The 22,851-nt window shown below is 37.8% G+C and overlaps 1 protein-coding gene across 2 annotated transcripts in view; it reads left to right on the top strand.

The window, feature by feature from the left end:
- LOC115435893 (myelin-associated glycoprotein-like) overlaps positions 1 to 22,386 on the top strand; it is a 153,945-nt gene extending 131,559 nt beyond the window's left edge. The window contains exons 1-11 of one of the 2 annotated variants that reach the window (XM_030158507.1): positions 7,122 to 7,169; positions 7,481 to 7,534; positions 8,025 to 8,366; positions 8,500 to 8,811; positions 10,783 to 11,046; positions 11,723 to 11,986; positions 12,673 to 12,936; positions 19,258 to 19,572; positions 19,820 to 19,898; positions 19,981 to 20,050; positions 21,707 to 22,386. In XM_030158507.1, coding sequence (XP_030014367.1) covers positions 7,489 to 7,534; positions 8,025 to 8,366; positions 8,500 to 8,811; positions 10,783 to 11,046; positions 11,723 to 11,986; positions 12,673 to 12,936; positions 19,258 to 19,572; positions 19,820 to 19,898; positions 19,981 to 20,050; positions 21,707 to 22,102 — 2,352 coding nt within the window. In that variant the 5' untranslated portion in view covers positions 7,122 to 7,169; positions 7,481 to 7,488 and the 3' untranslated portion in view covers positions 22,103 to 22,386. Of the gene's footprint in view, positions 1 to 7,121; positions 7,170 to 7,480; positions 7,535 to 8,024; positions 8,367 to 8,499; positions 8,812 to 10,782; positions 11,047 to 11,722; positions 11,987 to 12,672; positions 12,937 to 19,257; positions 19,573 to 19,819; positions 19,899 to 19,980; positions 20,051 to 21,706 lie in introns of those variants that run through there. The other variant, XM_030158506.1, reaches the window with a different exon arrangement.
- The last annotated feature ends 465 nt before the right edge of the window (positions 22,387 to 22,851 follow it).

Genomic DNA, 22,851 nt, shown 5'->3' with positions numbered 1-22,851 from the left:
ATGAAGCCCCTTGCCTCTGCTGCTGTCAGGTGGCCCATGACTGGACACCTGAGAACAAGAAGGCAGGGGGCTGGCTCTGAACTGGCCAGTCAGGGGCCACCTTAGAGCCAGTCCCCTGACCTCCACCTCTTTTGAAGGGCAGGGGACTGCATGCTCGGCCCAAATGGTCATAGGCTACCACAGAGCCAAAGGCAGAGGGAAGGGGACCTCTGCCATAGGCTCTCAGGTGGCCCCTGACTGTCTGAGCCCACAATGCAGTCCCCTGCCCTCCAGCTCTGGTGAAGGGCAGGGGGTTGGCTATCAGGTGGCCCCCTACTGGCCACCTCAGAGCAAACCCCCTGCCCCTCTGCTCTCAGGGGGGCAGGGACCACCAGACAGAGAGGCTGGTCAGCGTCCTCCTGAACCACCGCCATGGGAGAAGGCGGCTGCGCCCTCTCTACTGGACCTCAGACTCCACCTGAACCACAGCGAAGGAAAGACGGCGGCCGCGCCCTCTGTCCCAGAGGATGGAGGCCACCTGAACCCCAGTGAGAGGGACAAGACGGCCGTGTCCTGTCTCATAGCGGACAGAGGCCGTCTGTACTTCATCAATGGGGGCAAGGTGGGCGCACCCTCTCTGCGAGTGCACGGACACCACCTGATCCTCAGCAGTGGGGGCGAGGCAGCCATGCCCTCCCTCTTCAAGAAGAGCCAGCTGAAGGTGGATGATGGGAGGGTGGTGTCCTTGGCTCCACTCTGGCTGTAAAAGAAGAAAATAAAGTATGCATTGAGGGAGAAATGGTTTTTAATTTTTAATTCAATATAGGTAAAGTTAGTGTGTATTCAATGATAAGTCCTGATAAAAAAAATAATCATCATAACTCAGATTCTCAGAGTGGAGTTGGAGCTTTTAGCAGTATCTGCTTCATTAAAGTGATCTTAACGTTTTCAAGCGAATATATTAGTTTTGTCTTAGTTGGAACAAACCTGGACAACTAACACCAAATGATTGTTTAGATAGAATTATCCATGTGCACCATGGCAGTCAAATACTTTTACTGCAAAACTTGTTTAACTGTGATCAAAGTACAAAAATTTGAATGGTTTCAGTAAAGGAGTGGATAGTTTGAATTTGATTCAATAATCTGAAATGGTTTACAGCAGCTTTTCATCAGTTCAATTCCTCTGTGGATTATTATTTAGATGAACTGAGTGATTTTGAATGAGTTTTTACTTTGGTTTTGGACTTAGTTTTATGTAAAACTAATCAATTCTTCCAAATGTAACTCAGCTCATCTACAACATTTAGATTTTTATTAAATAGTCTGACAAGGATTAAATCTGTTTGCATCACTTATACCCCTATTTTAAGTGTCATTTAGATGAATTGACTAGTTTTAATTCAGTTTTTCTTTAATATCAGTCTTAGTTTAATCCAAAACTTTCCAGATTATTTAATGAATCTCACGTTTTCATCAGTTTTACTCCTATTTAGTATTTAAGTATTTAGATAAACTGAGTGATTTACATTACCAAACTATACTTTTACAAAAAAATGCGAATAAGATGAACAAATATGAACAAACTGAAATGTCTTAAGAAAAGTAATTTTGCAATTTTACCAATATTCTGCCTGTTACTAAATGTTTTGTGATTGTAATGCACATGTTTAAATGATAAACTGATAAACCGAGGCATAATATTGTTAAAATTGCACTTGTTTTTAAGTTAAGACAATTAAAATTGTTCATGTTACTCAGATTTTTAATGAAACTTTGTACATGTAAACCAGATCATAATATAATTGTACTTTTTTCACTGTTATTATTTTACTGGTCCGGCCCACTTGGGATCAAATTGGGCTGAATGTGGACCCTGAACTAAAATGAGTTTTACACCCCTGTTCTATCAGGACAATGCTCCTGGCCTCAGCTAGGTCAATAAAGGTGTGGATGACGGACCACCAGATGAAGACCCTGTCATGGCCAGCCCAATCTCCAGACCTGAACCCACTTTGAAAACTTCTGGAGGAAGATGGATGGACACAAACCATGGAACATGTCTGAGCTTCTTGAATTTCTGTGCCAGGAGCTGCATAAAGTCATCCAACAGCAATGGAGGAGAGACAAGACACGTGAAAGCTGTCATTGAAAATCAGGGTTATTCCAACAAATACTGATGTGTGAACTTTTACAACATTAGTATTGTGTTGTTTAGAAAATAATATGAACTGGTTTTCTTTACAATTTTTAAGGTCTGAAAACACCTGCATCTGTTTGTTATTTTGACCATGTGTCGTGTTCTGCAAACACATGCTCTAAATAATAAGATTTTTATTTGGAATTTGGAGAAATGTTATCGTAGTTTCAAGAATAAAAAAAAAATGTTCATTTACTCAAACACTTACCTATAAATGGTAAAATTAGACAAAGTGATCATTTTGCAGTGGTCTCTTATTTTGTTCCAGAGCTGTACATCTTGAAATGAAGCCTGTGTTTTTTTTTTCTTTAATTGTCTTCATATTAAATAATGGCCTTTTATTGTAAAAGCTGAATTTTTAATATATGCATGTAACAAATATTGATATAAAGGTTCCTTTTGCTTCATCAGTCTTTGTCCTTCTTTAATTTTTGCATACAATTCTATTACTTTTACACCTAAAGTAACAAATTAGCATTGCAATATTTTATCTAATTTTTAGTGATCAATTCTTTTTAATACTCTGTTTTTATTTTCAATCTGTTGAATGGGTTTCACTTTAAAAAACAGTTCAGTAATACTAAACAATAGATTGGAAAAATAAATACGGTGATGTGCACCTGAGTAATATTATACTGAACTTTAGGGTCCAGGTAATTAATAGGAAACACATGTAACAGATAAATGACACAGTTTGGAAAATGTGGATCAGGGAAATAAGGGGTTAACAACAAAAAGAACAGACTGAAACACACTGAAGGAGTTAAAGCATGTTTATCTGTAATGAAATGTAATGCTACTCCATCATCAGTATCAGCTTGACTCACCTCAACTTAGAACAGCTTGGCTCAGTCTGTCGTGACCTGGATATGATTCTTTTTATTTTTCCTTATTTATTCAGGAAGGTCCCATTGAGATACTAGATCTCCTCTTCCAGAGAGTCCTGGTAAAAATGGCAGCAACGAACACTTTCATATTCAAAACAGTTTCACTTTTAAAACACATTTAGGACATAAAACAATTTAGAAAAGATTATGGAAGAAAAAAGTAGAAGTAAAGAATGTAAAAAAAGAAAAATAGACATAAAAACATCCATAACTGACAGGATTTACAGAAACAGGAACCTGCAAAATAAACAGCAACAAGATTATTCCATAACTGCATGAAAAATACATTTAAAGGTATTTAATGAAGGATGGTGACAGACAGTGTATGATTATATACTCTCAATTGAAATTGAAAATGTAATGTTATGCTTGATGCAGCCACTGAGAGGCGCTGTCATACAGTGAGGTATTGTGTTCATCGTGCATGTGTAAAATAAAGCTCTTCTAGTTCAACAACGATAAATGTCTGAGCGACTATTTTTCCTCTGTTCAATTTATGCCATTTTTACTGGGTACTCACGCCAAGATACTGCGTAATCAGCTGTTGTGAACAAAGGAAGTGTTTCAAGTTGGATGTTTTGTGGTTTCTTCCATACACATGGTGCATGAAAAAAGGAGTTTTAGCCAGATCTGAGTTCACTGCCTTGTTCTGCTTTGGCTTTAATTTCCCATAAAACATTTCAGTGATAAAGTGTCAGGTTCATTCAGTTTTTTGTTTCATTTTATTGATTGGAAAAATTGAAGAAAACTGCACAAGAGAAGAGGAAAAGAGGGTTTTTTTCCTCTGATTTTTGCTCCTCCATAACAAACGAGAAAAAGACTGGTTCCAGGCACAACAAACCCCACCCCTCGTACATATTAGAGCTTATTTTGGCATCAATCCAACTGATGTCATCATGTCTATGCATGTGCTGATGTCAGCATATTAATTGCCTTTATATATGTGCCAAGTTTGAAGTAAACTGAAACAAAATTGATGTTTTTATAGATGTGTAATTTCACCAGTTATAAGTAAATGGGAGAAGAAAAAAAAAGATATTAAAAATTCAGCAAAATTGAAACTTTGACCTATTTTTCCCAAAATGTAATGACATCTATTCTGGGTCACTGGCAATCTATAAACCAAATTTGGTATGAATTCAACCAACAGTTTTGCTGCTAGAGTGTTAACAAACAAACACAGAAACAAACAAAACCAAAAATAATTCAATTCAGTTTTATTTGTACAGTCCTATATCACAACAAGGTTTCCTCACAGGGCTTTTACAGAATTAGTTGAATATGAAAATAAACAACAGTCAATTCAACAGTAGATGAAGGAAATGGGTTAATGTCCCCGGCATCCCCCGTCCTTAGACCCTCCTTCTCAGCAAGAAAAACTCCAAAAACCCAGTGGGAACAGAGAAACCTGAGGGAGAACCACAGTGAAGGAGAGCTCCACTCCCATGGACGGACAGGCTGTAGATGAGACCAGGACTGACGGACATCCACTTGTGGATGTACTTCCAGTCCACCTCAGGGGGGGTAATAAAAGAAACATGAGTTTTGAATCATTCAAAGAAGGTCAGAACTGTCACAGTTTAGAATCAACAAATGACTAACTTAGCAAAGATAAAAACATCCCATAATAACTTTATACATTTATAATAGTCATGACCAAACTCACTCGTGTAACGCTGTGATTTCATCAAAGTCTGTTGTTTTCATCTACAGCTGTGTCCAGTGGAGAAAACAACAACAGTGCCTCTAGCTTTGATCATTTGTCACTTTCTTTGACTGTAAAAGTTCTTTCTTTAGCGGTTTTCATCCCATCTCGTCACTTTTTGATGCTTTGGTCACAGGCCTCATGGTGTCAGTTTTCCTCATGAATCAGACTCCAGCAGTGACTCATTACTCCCCCTTGTGGTCACAAATGTTCTCTTTTCCCTCCAGTTGTGTGTGTTCTTGGAGTGCATGACTGTGGGCTGTATTGCATATTTCATCCAAACATGCATTACATGCATTATTTGTTGTATTTATTTGTGAATCATTCATTATATTAACCTTTAGTTTCTTTGTTGTTGACGTACTGGACATGGTTAGTGGGAAGTCTGTTCCTGGTTCAGCTGAAGATGGAGCTGAGAAATGAAGAACCATGGGCTTTGACACATTTGGGCCATTTAGGTTTAGTTAGGTTTACTTTCTATTCAGTTCGAATCAGCGTCCATCTTGCTTCAGCTCTTCTGTGTTCTTCAGTTTGGTCAACCACAATGTATGTTCCCTCTTGTGTCATTGTGGTAGGTCAGTTTGTTCTGTTCATTCTTTCTTGTTTGGCTGCAGTTCTTTTGTGCAGTTACATTGTGTTTATAGGTTGAGTTATTACATGTTGGCTCTGTATTATTTTTGCATTTTTGTACAAATAAAAAACTTATTTTTACACATCTAATATTGTCTCTGTACTGCTGTGTCAACAACAAAACAACAACAACCCTAACCTCAGAAAGTGGGTGGGTGGATGGATGACAGACAGTGTTGTGCAAGTTACTACCAAACTGTAATCCATTACAGATTACTTGTTACTGTTATTTAAAGGAATTCTTTACCTTACAATATTACTGTGTCAGAATTGTAATGTGTTACATGAGTCCTGTATTACTTCTGTATTTAGTATATTCCATACAGACTCTCATTATAAACGGCTCGTCTCCCCTCCACCACCAATACAAGATATAGGAGACCCTTGGGACGCATAAATTTGTGCCCCGAAGTCCATGTGGACAGATAGTTCAGGAAGTAATGCTACATTCTACGACAGTGGTTCCCAACCTTTTTTGGCTCATGACCCCATTTTAACATCACAAATTTCTGGTGATCCCAGACATTCGAAACAGAGACTTTTTTTTTCCTAAATTTAATTTGTTTTTGATCATGTAATAGTTTGGTATATTATGTTGCAAATAAACGTTAATTTTAGTTGACATTTAGTCTATATAATGTATATTATTCTGGACGGAGGCAGAAAAGCCAGGTGTAGATTACTGCACAAAGTGAGAATTAGATTTTCCTTGGTCAGGATATGTACAGTCAGTCCAGCTGGGATTTACAAGACTGACAATTAATACTGAACAAACAAGAACTAGAATGAATTATGAAAGAGCTGCAGCATCTGAAACTGACCAAAATGAACATATGTCAGATAAACAGTACCACAGTGCTTCAGTTTCAGCTTCACAGTATGTCTTCTATATATTGTGATTATCTCTCTCAACTCACCATATGTTTTTTATTAGTAATTTAAAAAAAATATATCAATTACTAGAAATTTCAGGCGACCCGATTTGAATTCCAGGTGACCCCAAGGTTGAAAACACTGGTCTACGATGTTCAAATCCCAGCTGGAACGCTTGGATTTTTTCTAACATTTTACATGTTCAAACAGGGGGCGCAGCATCTACAATTGATTTACAATTCTAAATAGTCATAAACGTTAGCTTACCTTGTCATTGCTGATCACAAGGATCATGCTAACTAGCTTCTATAAATCAGGGTTAGGGTTAATAATGAGCATACGTCCATGTGGACAATGGACTGTCTTCTGCCGTCTTCACCCACTGGCTGAACACCAACAGGAAATAGAACTTTACAGATGCATTTTTTTTTTGTTTTTGAGCAAATAAATAATGAGTAAAACTGTGTTGTAATGCAAACACTGTTGAACATGTACCGAACAAAATATTACTCAAAATGGAATAGTAATGCCTTACACTACTGCATCACAGCAAAAAGTAATCTGTTACTGTAAAGCATTACTTTAATCCCAACATTGAAGATGGATGGATGGATGGATGGATGACAGCTCACATAAATACACATCAGTTGAAAACAGTTGCAGTACTTATAAACATTTCTGCTGCTGTTTTCACAAATGTACAACGTATCATTGAGATAAAGGTGAGAAACTCCACCAAGAATATGACAGTTCAGTTCACAGCCATTTATGGGAACAAGTATGAGTCATTTTTACATATGTTGAACAAAGACTTCCTCATTTTACTGATAATTATTGCATGTTTTTAAGAGACATTCTTCTGAGGAACTTGACTTCTCTACAGACCTTGTGAAAATGTAAGTCCTGACACAAAACTTTAACACTTGGTTCTTTTCTTTATCTATATTTAGATTAAATGTATTTTGGTGGAAGTAAAGTTACATAATTTTTAAACTTTAATTCATCAAATTTTTAGTCACTGTTTCTTTTATATTTATCACTTCCTGTTTTATGTTAACATAGAAAAAAAGACTGAAATAAAATTGAAGAGTCCATGGAGAAAAAAGTTTTTAAAGTGATCAGTGTTTTAGTGAGTGTTTAGGGTTAAGATATGACAAATATGCAGAGGGTTTTGTTTAGAATTATCGGCCTGTTTTTTCTTTTTTAGTCAAACAGATGGCTGGAGCTCTGAATATCCTCCTCACTATCTGTCTGCTGCATGGTAAGTTCAGGTCCAGCTTCACATCTGAAACTATAGAAGAGTATAGAAGAGATCAAGCAGAACCGTAAACTAAGGTACCCCCAGATGTTTGAGTTTTGCATTTGGAGTTTAAGGATTGTCATGAAATTAAAAGATATGTCAAAAAAAAATATTGTTGAGTATTGTACAGAGGAGTTGATAACATTATTTATCTTGTTGTTTCTTTTGTTGTTGTGTTTTTTGGTTTGTTTTTGGGGTTTTTTTTGTTTGTTTTTTCTTATTTGGGGGGTTTGGTAGGTTTGTTATATAATTTGTATATGCTACGTCTGTGTGGTTCCCTATGCATGGGTGCATGTTTGTGTAATGTATAATTTGAAACTATAATAATAAACAAAAAATAAATAAATTATTGTTGAATGATTTTTTTTTTTTTAATCTGCTGAGTGATGCTTTAGATCCTAGACTTACATTTTGCAGTTTGTAATTGTCTTTTCACTGTTTTGTGTTTCAGGTGTCTTAAGCGCAGACTTTCAGATCTTTTTGCCAGAGACAATAGAGGCTGTAGCTGGATCCTGTGTGACCATACCCTGTTCCTTTGAAATACAAGACAAATATAACACAAACTTAGATAATACATGTGTAGCAATATGGAAAAAAGGAGATCATAATCCTGCATCTGATGTCACATCAAGATTTACCACAACAGCAACAGCAGCAGACTTAAAAAACAAAATCTGCACCTCAACTATTAATAATATACAAATTGCAGACGCTGGTACATATTTTTTCAGACTGGAATGCAAGAATCCTCTGATGTATAATTTTCCATCAGGTGTGAATATTAATGTCAAAGGTATGTTTTTAACTCAGTCTCTAAACCATTTGTGTTCCATTTATCTTTGTGGTTTTGTTCATTTATTTTGGACATATTATATATTTAAAGTCGTGTTTATTTGGTGACTGGTCTATATGTGATTTCCCACCAGCTGATCCTCCTAAACTGACTCTGTCTCCGTCTGAACTGGAGGTGGAGGAGGGGGCCTCAGTGAGTCTGCAGTGCTCTGCTCCAGCTCCCTGTCCATCTCTTCGTCCGACTGTGACGTGGACCCCCAGACTGGGAACCAGTCAGGAGACACTGGTGGAAAATCAGGACAAAACTAAAGTCATAAAGTCTGTTCTGAATTTCACTGCCTCTCACCTCCACCACGGACGGAGGTTCAAATGCACTGCTGTCTACAGGAGACAAGACAACAGGAATGTGTCGTCTGTTAGCAAAGGACTGAAAGCTCATGTTAAATGTAAGTGAACTTTAATTTAGTCCTTTATTAATATTACAGTATTTTTTTTTCCAGAAATGCTCACTTTCAGTTTTCTCATAACATAATTCATCTTATCCTACTTCATAATCGATGGCTGTAATCATTTTTCTCACCAGTGTTTTATCTGCATAACACAGTAATACACAGTACAATGTACTCTCATGTTCTGTGTGTCACATTTCAGCACCTTAGCAAATGTGTGAAATGTCGGACTCATCACTAGTCGCTTTGCCAGTGGACCTCTGCACAAAACTTTACCGATATTTACTAAATGTCAAAAAAACAGAAGTGCGTAATGTCGGTTTTTCCATTAAATCACAAATGCGATGATTTGTTTATTTATTAACGCAAGATGACACGAGAAGTCATTCCATAAATATGGCAATGAACGTAAATATGGTGTTAACTTACAGATATATTCATTATTATTATTATATATATTACCCCTCTATCTCGTACAAAATTAAAAAATGATTGGGTTTCCTGGTGTGTCCACACATACCGCGACATGTTTCTTCTTCCTCTTCACTTGTTGTAACGTACGTCAACATCTGTTTTTTTTTTTTTATTCACCTGACTTTAGTTGTGAAAAAGGTCTTTCCATGGCAATTGTGCGTGATACACCATTTGTGCTACGCCCCAAAAACCACCTCTTGTCAGCGCAAACACTTTTAATCGAAAAATGAGACTTTTGGCGAAATTGTTGTTTTCCCATTAGGTAAATTTTTATGCACAAGTTATATTTGCACAATTTGAGGGTCAATGGAAGAGTGACTACAGTGTGCAGTTTGAGGCTCAGACTGTCATAAACGCTGACACCACACTCTTAGACAGAAGTGGTTCTATTCTAAGCAGAAGTTAATACATCTGTGAGATAGGAGTGAATATGAAATATATTTTATAGAATGGTCCCATGTTTACTGTTCAGTTCCTCCTGCGTTGTAAATACAGTTTACTGAAGGTGACCCATGTGGTGCTGCCTGAGTACATTATGAAAATGTCCTATTCAGGTGTTTATTGTCCTTGTGTTATTCCTTTTCCATATGAACCCAGCAGTCATGAATTAGTGGTTTAGATTCATCAGCTAATACTACGTGTGTTGTTGATATATCATGTTAATGTCACCTGCGCTGTAGTGTTAATACACTGTAAAGAATAAACAAAGAAGAATAATCAAAAAGATGTCAACACGGTGGTGTAGTGGAGAGGACTCGTGCCTCACAGCAGAAGGTCCTGGGTTCGGAGTGGGGCCTTTCTGTGTGGAGTTTGCATGTTCTCCCCATGTCTGTGTGGGTTCTCTCTGGGTACTCCGACTTCCTCCCACCATCCACAGACATGCACTGATAGGTTAACTGGTTCATCTAAATTACCCATAGGTGTGAATGTGACAGTGATTGGTTGTTCGTCTCTATGTCAGCCCTGTGATGAACTGGGAACATGTCCAGGGTGTACCCCACCCACAGGTAACTGGGTTAGGCTCCAGCACCCCCAGTGACCCTAGAGAGGATAAAGTGATTCAGAAGATGAATGAATAGATAATCAAAATGTGAAAAGTCTGTGTCACTCACAAGGACCAACTGCTGAAAAAAAAAACAACCACTTGCAATGGGGTCCTACATTATCTAATATGTAGTCAGATAGTCTCATACTGCAGTGTCTGCATAAAACGCAGACATGGAGGAAACTAAATAAAGGTGTGACTGGATGGATAGAACTCAGTTTGTTTACCTGTGAAATTTGGAACAGGTTGATTGTCTGCTTTATGTCCATTCTGGAGTCCAGGAACTACCACCATGACCAGCCACCACCACTAACTACACTCAGGGAAACGTTACACAGGCTCAAACATCAGACAGCAAACTTGACCCAGATCTCTGTTGTTTTACTGATATTAAAAAGCTGTGAAACTTAAAAAATAAGGCAAATATTTTTTTTTCTCATTTGTTTTAGACCGACCTAAAAACACCACAGTCTTGGTCAGTCCATCTGGTCCAGTTCAAGAGGGCACTGATGTGGTTCTGAAATGCAGTAGTGATGCCAACCCAGCAGTACAGATCTACACATGGTACAGAGCTGATCCACAACATGAGACTAGAATCCACACCGGACCTGATTTAACCATTACTGCAGCAAGAAACACTGGTGCTTTCCTCTGTCAGGCTGAAAACGATCTGGGAACTGGACGGTCCAACAAGACAAACATAGATGTTCAATGTATGTATCACATTTTTAAAATCTGTACATTCATCAGCCAAAAGAGGTATAAAGGTCAGATTTTAATAAAAGATAATAAAGTTTAAAAAATATTAATCATAGAATTGAATCTTGTGAACCACAGAGGGAATAAATGTGAACACATTTTCGTCAATAATTCATAAACTGCATATTGTGAATTTTTAATTAAGCCCACAAAATAAAAAGAACAATATGGGGGTCCCTGGACCCATTTATAGTTACTTACAAATAAAGTTTAGCTTTTTTCTGTGCTTTCTATATTATCCCAAACAGACCAATTCCCCTTTTGTTTTCTTTTCAGATCAGTAAACTTCTTGTCAGCTGTTTTGTTTATTATCATTTTGTCATCATCCAGTAAAATGTTGGTGACTCAACATGTGTTTCATGAATAATGTCATGTTTTATGGACAGGATGATATTGTTGATGGACAGTTTATTGTCCTTCATAATGACAGTTCAGTCCATTAATATTTAGGTGACAGTCTTTTAACAGTGTCTCTTTACAGAGGATCATATTCACTGGAATAATTCCAGGTTAAATGTGACATTCCATAATATTTATTTCCTAGATTTGACCAGAATATCAGAACCAGTAACAATCTTGTGTCAGATGAAAATATAAAACCGATATTTTTATTATTAACTCATTTTTCAGATGTACCCAAAGACACCAAAGTCTTGGTCAGTCCATCTGGTCCAGTTCAAGAGGGCACTAATGTGGTTCTGAAATGCAGTAGTGATGCCAACCCAGCAGTACAGATCTACACATGGTACAGAGCTGATCCACAACATGAGACTCTAATCCACACCGGACCTGATTTAACCATTACTGCAGCAAGAAACACTGGTGCTTTCCTCTGTCAGGCTGAAAACAATCTGGGAACTGGACGGTCCAACAAGACAAACATAGATGTTCGACGTATGTATCACATTTTTAAAATCTGTTCATTCATCAACCAAAAGAGGTATAAAGGTCAGATTTTAATAAAAGATAATAAGGCTGAAAAAATGTTAATCATAGAATTGAATCTTGTGAATCACAGGGGGAATAAATGTGAACACATTTTCGTCAATAATTCATAAACTGCACAATGTGAACTTTTAATGAAGACCACAAAATAAAAAGAACACTGTGGGGGTCCTTGGACCCATTAGTAGTTACTTGCAAATAAAGTTTAGCTTTTTTTCTGTGCATTGTGTATTATCCCACCCTCCACAAAAAAGAAAATCCCCTTTTTGTTTTCTTTTCAGATCAGTAAACTTCTTGTCAGCTGTTTTGTTTATTATCATTTTGTCATCGTCCAGTAAAATGTCAGTGGCTCAACATGTGTTTCATGAATAATGTCATGTTTTATGGACAGGATGATATTGTTGATGGACAGTTTATTGTCCTTCATAATGACAGTTCAGTCCATTAATATTTAGGTGACAGTCTTTTATCAGTGTCTCTTTACAGAGGATCATATCCACTGGAATAAGTCCAAGTTAAATGTGAAATTCCATAATATTTATTTCCTGGATTTGACTAGAAAGTCAGAACCAGTAACAATCTTGTGTCAGATGAAAACATAAAACCTGTATTTTTATTATTAACTCATTTTTCAGATGTACCCAAAGACACCAAAGTCTTGGTCAGTCCATCTGGTCCAGTTCATGAGGGCACTAATGTGGTTCTGAAATGCAGTAGTGATGCCAACCCAGCAGTACAGATCTACACATGGTACAGAGCTGATCCACAACATGAGACTAGAATCCACACCGGACCTGATTTAACCATTACTGCATCAAGGAACACTGGTGCTTTCCTCTGTCAGGCTGAAAACAATCTGGGAACTGGACGGTCCAACAGGACGGACATAGATGTTCAATGTATGTATCACATTTTTATATCCTCTTCATCTGGTTGGATTTAATGCAGCAAAGTGTCCCATAATAACTGTAAATTATATCTTACTAAGGGTCTATGCATCAGTGGTGTTGGACTGGTGCTTAGAATATTATTGTGCACAAATTCTTTTGTTTATGCTCGTTGACCAAACTGAATGCGACTTGACATTCAGCTTGACATTGACTTATGGCAGATGACTAGATAATCCTACTCAGAAATAAACTACAAGCAGGGCCAGATTAACACTTCATTGTACCCTGGGCAACAATATTCAAGGGCCCCATCATCACAACCCCAGGATCCCTATAATCTGGCAAAATACAGAATAAGTTCCAGGAATATATGTAAATATACCCCATACTTCAATATCTAACTGTCATCAAATGCATTTTGATGTACAAATGTGTAAATGCTCGTAGAACTACAAGTGCACCACTATAGCCTCTTGTCAAGGCCACTCACTTGCAAATGATGATATGAAAAAAAAAACACATTAGCATCAGTATAATCTAAAATTGATCCACAACATTAGAAAGAGAGGGAAGTGTCCTCCATTTTCACAAAAAATAAATAAGAAACCATTTCCAAAGTATCCAGTATATATTTAAGAACACTTTTTGCCAACACAAATGTATTGAATCGTCAGAAAAAGCCCACAGACAAAACACAAACATAATCTGATAGACTCAGATATGAATTTTAACTCTTTCCCCGCCAGAGCATTTTCCAGTGAGTTGGTAGCCAAGGCCAGCCTTTTTGGTCATTTTCACTAATTTTTGGACGCTCACTGAAAATGTTGTGTTAGGAGTATGTGAACACTGAATACATCAAAAGAAAGAACAGAACTTCAACTTTTAAACACAAAAAACGATTTTATTCTATCTTCATTCGTTCGTGACATATGAATATTTGAATATTGGTCATTTTCAGGAAAAAAATGAATTTAGAGCAAAAAAATGAGAAAATTGAATTTTTTCGAAGACATTGATTTTCAAGATAAAACTGATTTCCTATTTACATTTTTGACTCTTTCTTCTTTACCAACAGTAACACTGTATTCAAAATCACAAAATAAAATTATTATAACAACTATAATAATAACAAACAGCTCTAAGATATCCCATCATTCCACAAAATGTTAGTGGAATCCACACCAAATTTTAGACCAAACATCTTCTAAAGCACCAGGTTCCTTCTAAACTTTACACTTTGACATACATCAGTTATAAGTAACAACATATTAGTTTAGCTTTTTTATGTAAACACTTCAATATTCCTCATTTTCAAGAAAAAAAGAAACAAATTCACTAAATACTGTAGATTTCTGGCCTTTCCTTGGCTGCCCCAGGTCCTTCTGTTGGACCACCTGCTGTGTTTGATCTGTAAATAATTATATGGACATCTAGTTATTTATCTTTGCATGAATATATGTATTTATTTATTTATTTCATACAAAAGCTATAATCAAACAGTGTCTTATCTGTGTCCCCACTGACATTATGGAGCTGAACCACATCTGTGTCCTCAGTCTGAATCTGAACTCACTCTAACAGATGAACACTAGCTGTCCTTTGTCTTGTCCCACGTCTGGTTGTCTGTCTTCTCCTTGAATGTCCCCTAGAAATGTCTCTTCTCTCTTCCTCCTGTCTGTCATTTTTTCTGTGTCACTCCGTGACACCCCACCCCCGCCCCCCCACCCCCATCTCTGTGTCGGACCTGAGCCGCTCCATGTTTCCCGTGTTCCGTGTCCGTCTCCCTCACCTTCTATTTCTCCGTTCCTGTCTCTAAATGGTTCTTCTGTAGCTCCATCATATATTGAATTGTCAGACTCTGTCTCCATAATCATCTTTAAGGCTTTTGAAACTGCGCGCGGTTCCTGCACAGTCTGCATTTCCTCATTCAGTGACTGCCGCTGGATGCGTTGCCATGGGATACGGAGACTCCAGTGTGAGAACGTTAAACCCGGTCCTTCATTTTTCCGAAAAAAAACGCTTAATTGTTTGTTTTTGGACTAAGGAAAGTATTTCACATGATCCGCAACAGCACCAACTATAGCATAACAGTGAAAACACGGATTGACGGAAAATCTCGTCATTGGCGAAGAAAGAGTTTAAACAGAAATCCACTTGTCACCTCAGAATTCAACAAGACAGTTAAAGTAAGTGCAATGTAAACATCGTTTTGATTCGCGTACGTATGTCGCATAGTTCTTGACGTCTCACATCCCACTCAGTGCATGCACGTTGATTTGCGTCACAGCTGATTCGCTTTTTGGACTGACCAATGAGGAGAGGGTCTCAGCTCACGGTCACAGACAGCAGGAGCAGGGTTTCTGTGCAGTGCAATGGCTCCGGACAGCGGACAGTTTCATTTATAAGCAAAAGATAACCAGATATTTTCGTTATGCCCGAGCTACCCTTCAGACCCTTCAGACATCGCGGGCCCCTGGGCAATTGCCCAGTTGCCCATATGGTTAATCCGGGCTTGACTACAAATCATGTTGGATTTTTGTAATATGACTGGATTATTTCCAATGTAAAGTATGTCAATCATTATAAAGCAGCCTCCAATAGAGAAAACAGACAATGTAGGAATGAAGGATGCAGTAGATTATTAGTACACCACTCACTGTTGTTGTTCATTTGGGAGACTTGCCGATAGCTCAACTTTTCATGTTGGACAGATCATCAGAGTTTCATATGATCTGACTCGCCTCTTGTTTGACCTGAACAATGACTTGACTTGCCTTGGTTTTTAACAGGGACTTGACTTGATTGCTTCTCATCACAGACACTTGGAGCTGAACGGTTAAGGCTTGAGACTTACTGTGTTGCTTTCACATGTGTGACCCACCTCTGCCACAAGGGGGCATTAGAATAAATGTGAATGGTCTTTGACCTCATTGGCTGGTCTTTGGCTGTTGGGTTATTTTGTACCTTGTGGCAGCTGCCTGTTTGTCTGTGTATTGATAGATGTCTGCAGGCCCGGACTGGCTAATCGGGAGGACCGGGACAATTCCCGGCGGGCCGGTATAATATTTGGGCCGCGAGGGCCGGAGTTCACTTTAAATATGTATTTAATATTTTATTTATTTATTTTTTGGGGGCCGGTGTTCAGTCATAGCACTGAGTTGACCACGTAATCTGCAGCTGCTGTTCCTGGGCCCCACCCCCTCTACTAGTAAACTGTTTGTTTTCTTCCTGTTTTTTTTTTGCGGACACACCGTGACCTGGCGTAACATGTCCTAGCATACGGTTAGTAGCTCTATACTGTAGCTGTGGAGCTTTTACGATCTGTGCTCTGTAGGCTATGTCGATGGTCAGCTGTGTTTGCTGTTTGAAACATGGAGAATAGAAAGAGCAAGGGTGGTGTGGAGAAGGCAAGAATTAAAAAGAGGAAAGCTCTGGAAGCAAACGCAGCCAAATGTGACAAAATCTGCAACTTTTTCACAAAAACGACTTCCCGGTTGGAAACAACTAATAAGGACGATGAACCGGGTAAACCACCTTTCAAGTTAGTTAATTATCAAGTCAGTGAATTGTGTGGCATTGTGACGTGGAACATAACGTTATGTCATTTAAATAATAGTATGATGCGACGCCACGAAAGTGGGAAACTTTGTCTTGTAGCTTCTCAGATTCAGAAACCAGATCCAGCACCTGCCATGAGCCCACAAGTCCAGAGTGGGCAGGTAGGACTGCTCAGAGAGGGAAGAGGATTAGAAGAAATAGGCTCCAATGAAGAGTATGGTGTAGGCCTGTTCAATATGAAAGGTGCTCTGAGATGCTCCAGGATTCAGAACTACATGAATGAAACTGACACCAAGGCTTTGAAAATAGAAGATTTGTGCTGACAGTTATGAGCATTTTTAAACTGTGCTTTAGTGTCAGAAGCAGAGCCAGGAGCCAGTAGTGATGAGGGGATTGTTCCTGTCAGTATGGAAGGAAAAGGTGAGCTGTTGGAACAGACTGTGTGAACAAGCATTAGCTCCCGTAAAACCACTTTCTATACCCAAACCATAGTCCTGACCTATTTTAATTTTTATTATTAAAAGTGAGACAGTAAATACTCAAAGCCCACAACTGAAAGGCAATAGTAGAAAGTAATATTAAATAAGCCTGCATATTTAGCCAGTGTAAAGATCTGAACTGGTTCAGTAAGTCAAAATGTCTGTAGATATTATTTTTTATTGTGATCCAGGTGTAGGCGAGTCTAGAGAAACTGGAGGAAGAGTGAAAGGGAGAGCAGAGTCTGCTGATGACAGAGGAGCAGCTCAGCAGCACAACCCTGAACCACTAGGCACAAATGACACAGATGAAGAGGAGTCTGTTGTTAGCTTTGATTGCTTTGCTCACCCTCAGTCACAGGATACACATATTTTTTTGTTATCATCCTCATCAAACCCCTAATATCACTGTACCAAAAGTTTTCAATAGCATCGATGGAACAAACCGCAAGTAAGTTATGATGGAAATCTTTTGTTGCAGAGGATACCAAAATAATAGTTATTAGAAAGTGCAGCAAGCTTAATTTATTTATTTATTTTTTAAATTTTTAATATTTTTATACTTTAATTTCATTTCAAACATTTTAAAGGTTTGAAAAATGTTAACACTTATAAGAAAAAAAATATAGATTTTGTTATTGTTGTGTTGTGAGGAATAATAATGTTTGAGATGTCGATGTGCACTCACTGTTGAAATAAATCCACATTGTGAAGCAACCTTTACTTGCGCTGAATTGGAAATATTTTAGAAAATACACTGAATTAGAAGGCTTTGCAGAACAGTGTGTAGACCTAACATGTAAGGTTAGAATTGCATGATTTTAATAATAATCGGTCGTGATCTAAAGTGGGCCGGTCTGAGGTATGAAACTCCAGGGCTGAAAATGAGTCTCAGTCCGGCCCTGGATGTCTGTCATGTTTGATATTTAGGTGCAGCTTGGGTAGGTCCTGGATGAGTTCTTGAAACCTTGACCCTCATTTTCAAAGTTTAATTGGTCTAACAAATTTGGCCTTGGTAACACCATGGCAATTAGTCTCCATAAAATCATCCCATCACCATCATCTTTGGTGTTTAAGTGCGACTTGGGAAGCCCATGGGTGAATTATTTGATATTGACCTTGATCTTCGTCAAGGGTCAAATTAGGGTTGACACATCAAATCTAGACAACAATGTTGACCTACATTTTTCAAGTCGTTGTATGTCACTGCATGGTCATGGTGTCAGAAAGAGGCTATCACACAGAGGAGAGGAGATGGTAGTGTTGTAGTCAAGACCGGCTAGACCGAGACCAAGATATTGCCGAGACCGAAGGGTATCAAGACCTAAACTATACCAAGACCTTACACTAAGGCGAGACCAAGTCCAAGTCTGAAATCAGACTAGAGTTAGAATTGACATGACATGATTCTTCATATCAATTGTAGAGCAAAAGCATTGCTGTAAAGCATTATCTTTTTATTATATTGTCCTTATGTTTTGAAGATGGTGCATAATAAATAACGATACTATTCTGTGATGATGCAGTTTTTGTACAAATCCCATTGAGACCGTTATGTCTGAGACCAAGATAAGACCGAGATCAAATGAGCTAAGTCTGTGTCAAAACTGAGACCACAAAAAATTGGTCTTGAGACTGGTTTCTAGACCAAGACCGGTCTGGAGAACTTCATCACTAGAGGACAGTGGTATTGGTAGGGGAGGGAGAAGCAACAGGGGTATAAGTGTAGGGCAGCCGTCATTGTCAAAAAAAAATTCCAAAAATTATCAAATGCAGAACTTTGGATCATTTTTCAAAATGTATAGTTTTTTTTTTTAATACACCCTGTATAGATGGGGGGGGGGGGGGTATAAAAAATTCCTTAAAAAAATTTCAAAACTTTGACCTATTTTTCCCAAAATACAATCAGATCTATTCTGGGTCACTGGCCATCTATAAACCAAATTTGGTATGAATTCATCCAATAGTTTTGCTGCTACAGACATTTGAAATTTCACCCATTATAAGTAAATGGGAAAAAAGATTTTAAAAATTCATTTAAAAAATTTGAACTTTGACCTACTTTTCTCAAAATGTAATCAGATCTTTTCTGAGTCACTGTCAGTCTTTCAACCCAATTTGGTATGAATTCAACCAATAGATCTGCGGCTTAAGTGTTAACTAATAAAGAAATAAACAAACAAACCAAAACAATAACCCCCCTCACAATAGACTTTTTGTGTTCCATCATGACAGAGTTCACCTGAGTGTGTCCTGGCATTTTTGTAAACCTGATCAAACACTCTTGTCATCACAGTTGCTCCACAGATCCTGTCCTCGTCCAACTGCACCAAAGCTGCAGCCACAGTCAGCTGTTCCTGTTCCACTGTGGGAAACCCTTCTCCCAGATTACAGTGGTATTTGGACGGACTATCTGTGAATCACTCGGACAAGGTAGACATCAGCAGTGAGTCTCTGAACGGCACAGGTCTAAGGAGCACCATCACCGTAAACCTCCCACAGAAGCTGGATCTGTCCACTCTGTTCTGCCACAGCAGGAACTCTGTGGGTTCTACTTTTGGCCAGTTCTATTTCTACACTTTTGAGCATCAAACTCCTGTAGTTGGTCAAGGTTAGTGATGGTTTTTCTGGTGTTGTCCATTGGAATGAAAAGACTTCTACTGTCCACAGTATTTGTGTGTTATTATTTCAAGCAGACGTGTATACAATGGATACAGCTTTTTTATTTCATGCCAACAAAACAGAATTATGAATTTTCATCTCATTTGCAAATGTTTGGGAACTAATCAAAACTGTAAATGGGTAGTTATTATCGTTTCATCCAAATCTTAGTTTCTTCTTTGTTTCCTAATGTCCAGGTCAGGGGATGTTTCCTGCACTCATAACTACAGTCGGCGTTCTACTAATTCTTGTGTGTGTTCTGCTGTTTGTTATCAGGTAGGGAAAAACCTGGAAAACACCTCATAAAACAGAGACTAAAACAGTACTTGTAAGGTTGAATGTTTTCCTGTATTTTTAGGACTCTGAAGACTCACCCTACACATCCCAGCACAGTGACAACGAACCAACTTCTGGATGGAAATGATGAGGTACTGTTTTAATACCAACAAGCCAAAGTATTTTACACATTAAGGTTTTTCTGGTTGAAGTAATAAATGTAATCTAGAGTTTAAGAGTTAAATCTGTTAGTTTTCTCGCTTAACTTACCCGACAAAGCTGAACCCCCAGTAGAACTAACTCTTGTGTATGTCACTCAACACTACTATCATGGGGATATAATCTGGCCATGGGGGGGGGTAATATTCTGGCCTACACTGTAAGATCAGATAATTGAGTTTACTTAAAAAGTTTGAGTGAACCAGTTGCCTTAAAAAATGAAAGTAATGAGTAAGGAAAACTTGAGTGTATTAAACTTAAATGCTTGATTTGAATGGAATTTTAAGTACAACACACTAAATGCCAAGTTAACTTAAAATTTGTTACAATGTCAATTGCTTTGTGTAAACAATAGACTTAATATCATCAGTTCATTGTACTCAATTCCAAGTTGATTTAAACTAAATCTCTTGCATTATAAATCGTTTTTCAAAATCATTCAACTTAATATATTGTAGTATGGATGAAAGTTAAGTAGGTAGTCAGCTCAGTGTGATTTGCCTGTACAGGAAGTGCTTTTAATTTGACAAAGCAAAAAGATTTACAAAGGAGGAGAAAAAAAACAGAGATGAACAGTAAATCAGTTGTTCGTCCTATGTCTCTCACTCATGGTGCAGCTCTACAAAAATACAAAAACAAACACAAAAAGGCCAATAAACACTGACATACACACAATAAGTCAAAATTAACACTAACACCACAACCCCGCTGAACCCCTGCACATAAAAATAACACATTTTCAACAACATGCCCAATACCCACAATGCAATGTGGAGATAGAAAGGTGTGGTCATGACTAAAACTTAGTGATTTAAATCCATTCATCTTAAACTTGTTCATACTTTTGGCTATGTCTACAAATTAGTAGAATATACTTAACATTTTATAGTAATGTAAGAAAACTTAGATCATTGCAGGGGTTCAGCGGAGTTGTGGTGTTAGTGTTAATTTTGACTTAATGTGTGTATGGCAATGTTTATTGGCCTTTTTGTGTTTGTTTTTGTATTTTCATAGAGCTGCACCATGAGTGAGAGCCAGAGGATGAACAATAGCTTTCCTGTTCATCTATAATTATTCTTATTTAATGTAAATTTTAATACCTTGCCAAAGTACAAGCACTTCCTACACTGACAAATTACATTGAGCCAACTTCCTGCATAACTTCTGTCCATGCTACAAGATATGAAGTTGAATAATTATACAAAGCAATTTACATTGCAAAAGATTTAAATTTGAATCAACTTGGAATTGAGTACAATGAACTGATGATATTAAGTCTAATGATTATACAAAGCAATTGACATTGCAACAAATTTTAAGTTAACTTGGCATTTAGTGTGTTGTACTTAAAATATCAATTCCATTCAAATCAAGCATTTAACTTTAATTCACTCAAGTTTTCATTGCTCATTACTTAAATTTTTTGAGTAAACTCAACTTATCCGGTCTTACAGTGTAGGCCGCTTTAACCCTGGGTATATTCTGACCTGGGGGTATACTTTGGCCTGTTACACTTGTATATTGTGAACCACACAAGGGTAAATCTCTTTACCAAACTATACCACTAACATTATCTGAATCAACATCAGGTACCCAGTGCAACAGAGAGGAACATTTACGCCAACACCAACGTACTGAGCCAGGAACATGAGACGACTCCAGGTGACACAAACAGCCTGTCGGACAACGCAGAGGGAGGTAAAAGCTCAGAGAACAAACAGGGAGGCGGCGAGGTCATTTACTCCAGTGTGATTTGGAAGAGCAAGAAGGAGAAGAAGAAAGAAGACAGAGATGATGCAAGGCCATCTTGTAGCTATCTGGAGGAGGAGAGGTGCATGATGGGAGATGTATGCAAAGATTTTGTCAGCAATGCAGTTGACATGGGAAATCAGTATGATGACAGGGAACATAAAACTGCCAAGAAGGAGGTGGAATGTGAATATGCTCAAGTGAAATATAAAGTTAAGAGCACCAACAACCAATAGATCTGGACTTTTGTGTTTGAAAATCTCAAATTGTTCAAATAGTTTTCTTATGATTGAAAAGGTGATCTTTTTATTGATCGTTTCATTCTTGTTTTTCATTAACCTTGATTTTATTTATGGTTTTTAAAATGTGACGTTAGAATTTGTCTGTGTTGAAATCTACAGTCACAGAAAAATTATTAGACCACCCTTGTTTTCTTCAATTTCTTGTTCATTTTAATGCCTGGTACAACTAAAGGTACATTTGTTTGGACAAATATAATGATAACAACAAAAATAGTTCATAAGAGTTTAATTTCAGAGCTGATATCTAACCATTTTCCATGTTTTCTTGATAATAACCAAAATCACTTCAGATCTTATATCAATATCTATGGCTTTGTACTGACAAAAACAGTGCTTTTAGACATTCCATGTTTTCTTTTCTGTCTGTTTTAGTCACATGGTACTAGGGATGCTCCGATACTGATACCAGTATCGGGCATTGACTCCGATACTCAGTGTGTGTACTCGTATTCGTACTCGTAAAAGTAATCCGACACAAATGCACCGATACCACTTACGGCCGTGTGACATTCACAGTTCAGTGCAGCAGGTACGAGGAGGAGGAATAATGTGTGTGGAGTGTGAAGAGTGTGGAGATTTTTTGAAATAAACGATGGTGATAAAAGTAACGCTGACTGCAAGTCACATAAAAGACACAGACGGATACGGATGGAGCGTTCTGTCCGTCCTCTACGTACATTTCA

This window comes from Sphaeramia orbicularis, chromosome 16 (assembly GCF_902148855.1).
Source record: "Sphaeramia orbicularis chromosome 16, fSphaOr1.1, whole genome shotgun sequence".
Lineage (NCBI taxonomy): Eukaryota > Metazoa > Chordata > Actinopteri > Kurtiformes > Apogonidae > Sphaeramia > Sphaeramia orbicularis.
This window is presented reverse-complemented; position numbering and strand designations above follow the sequence as displayed.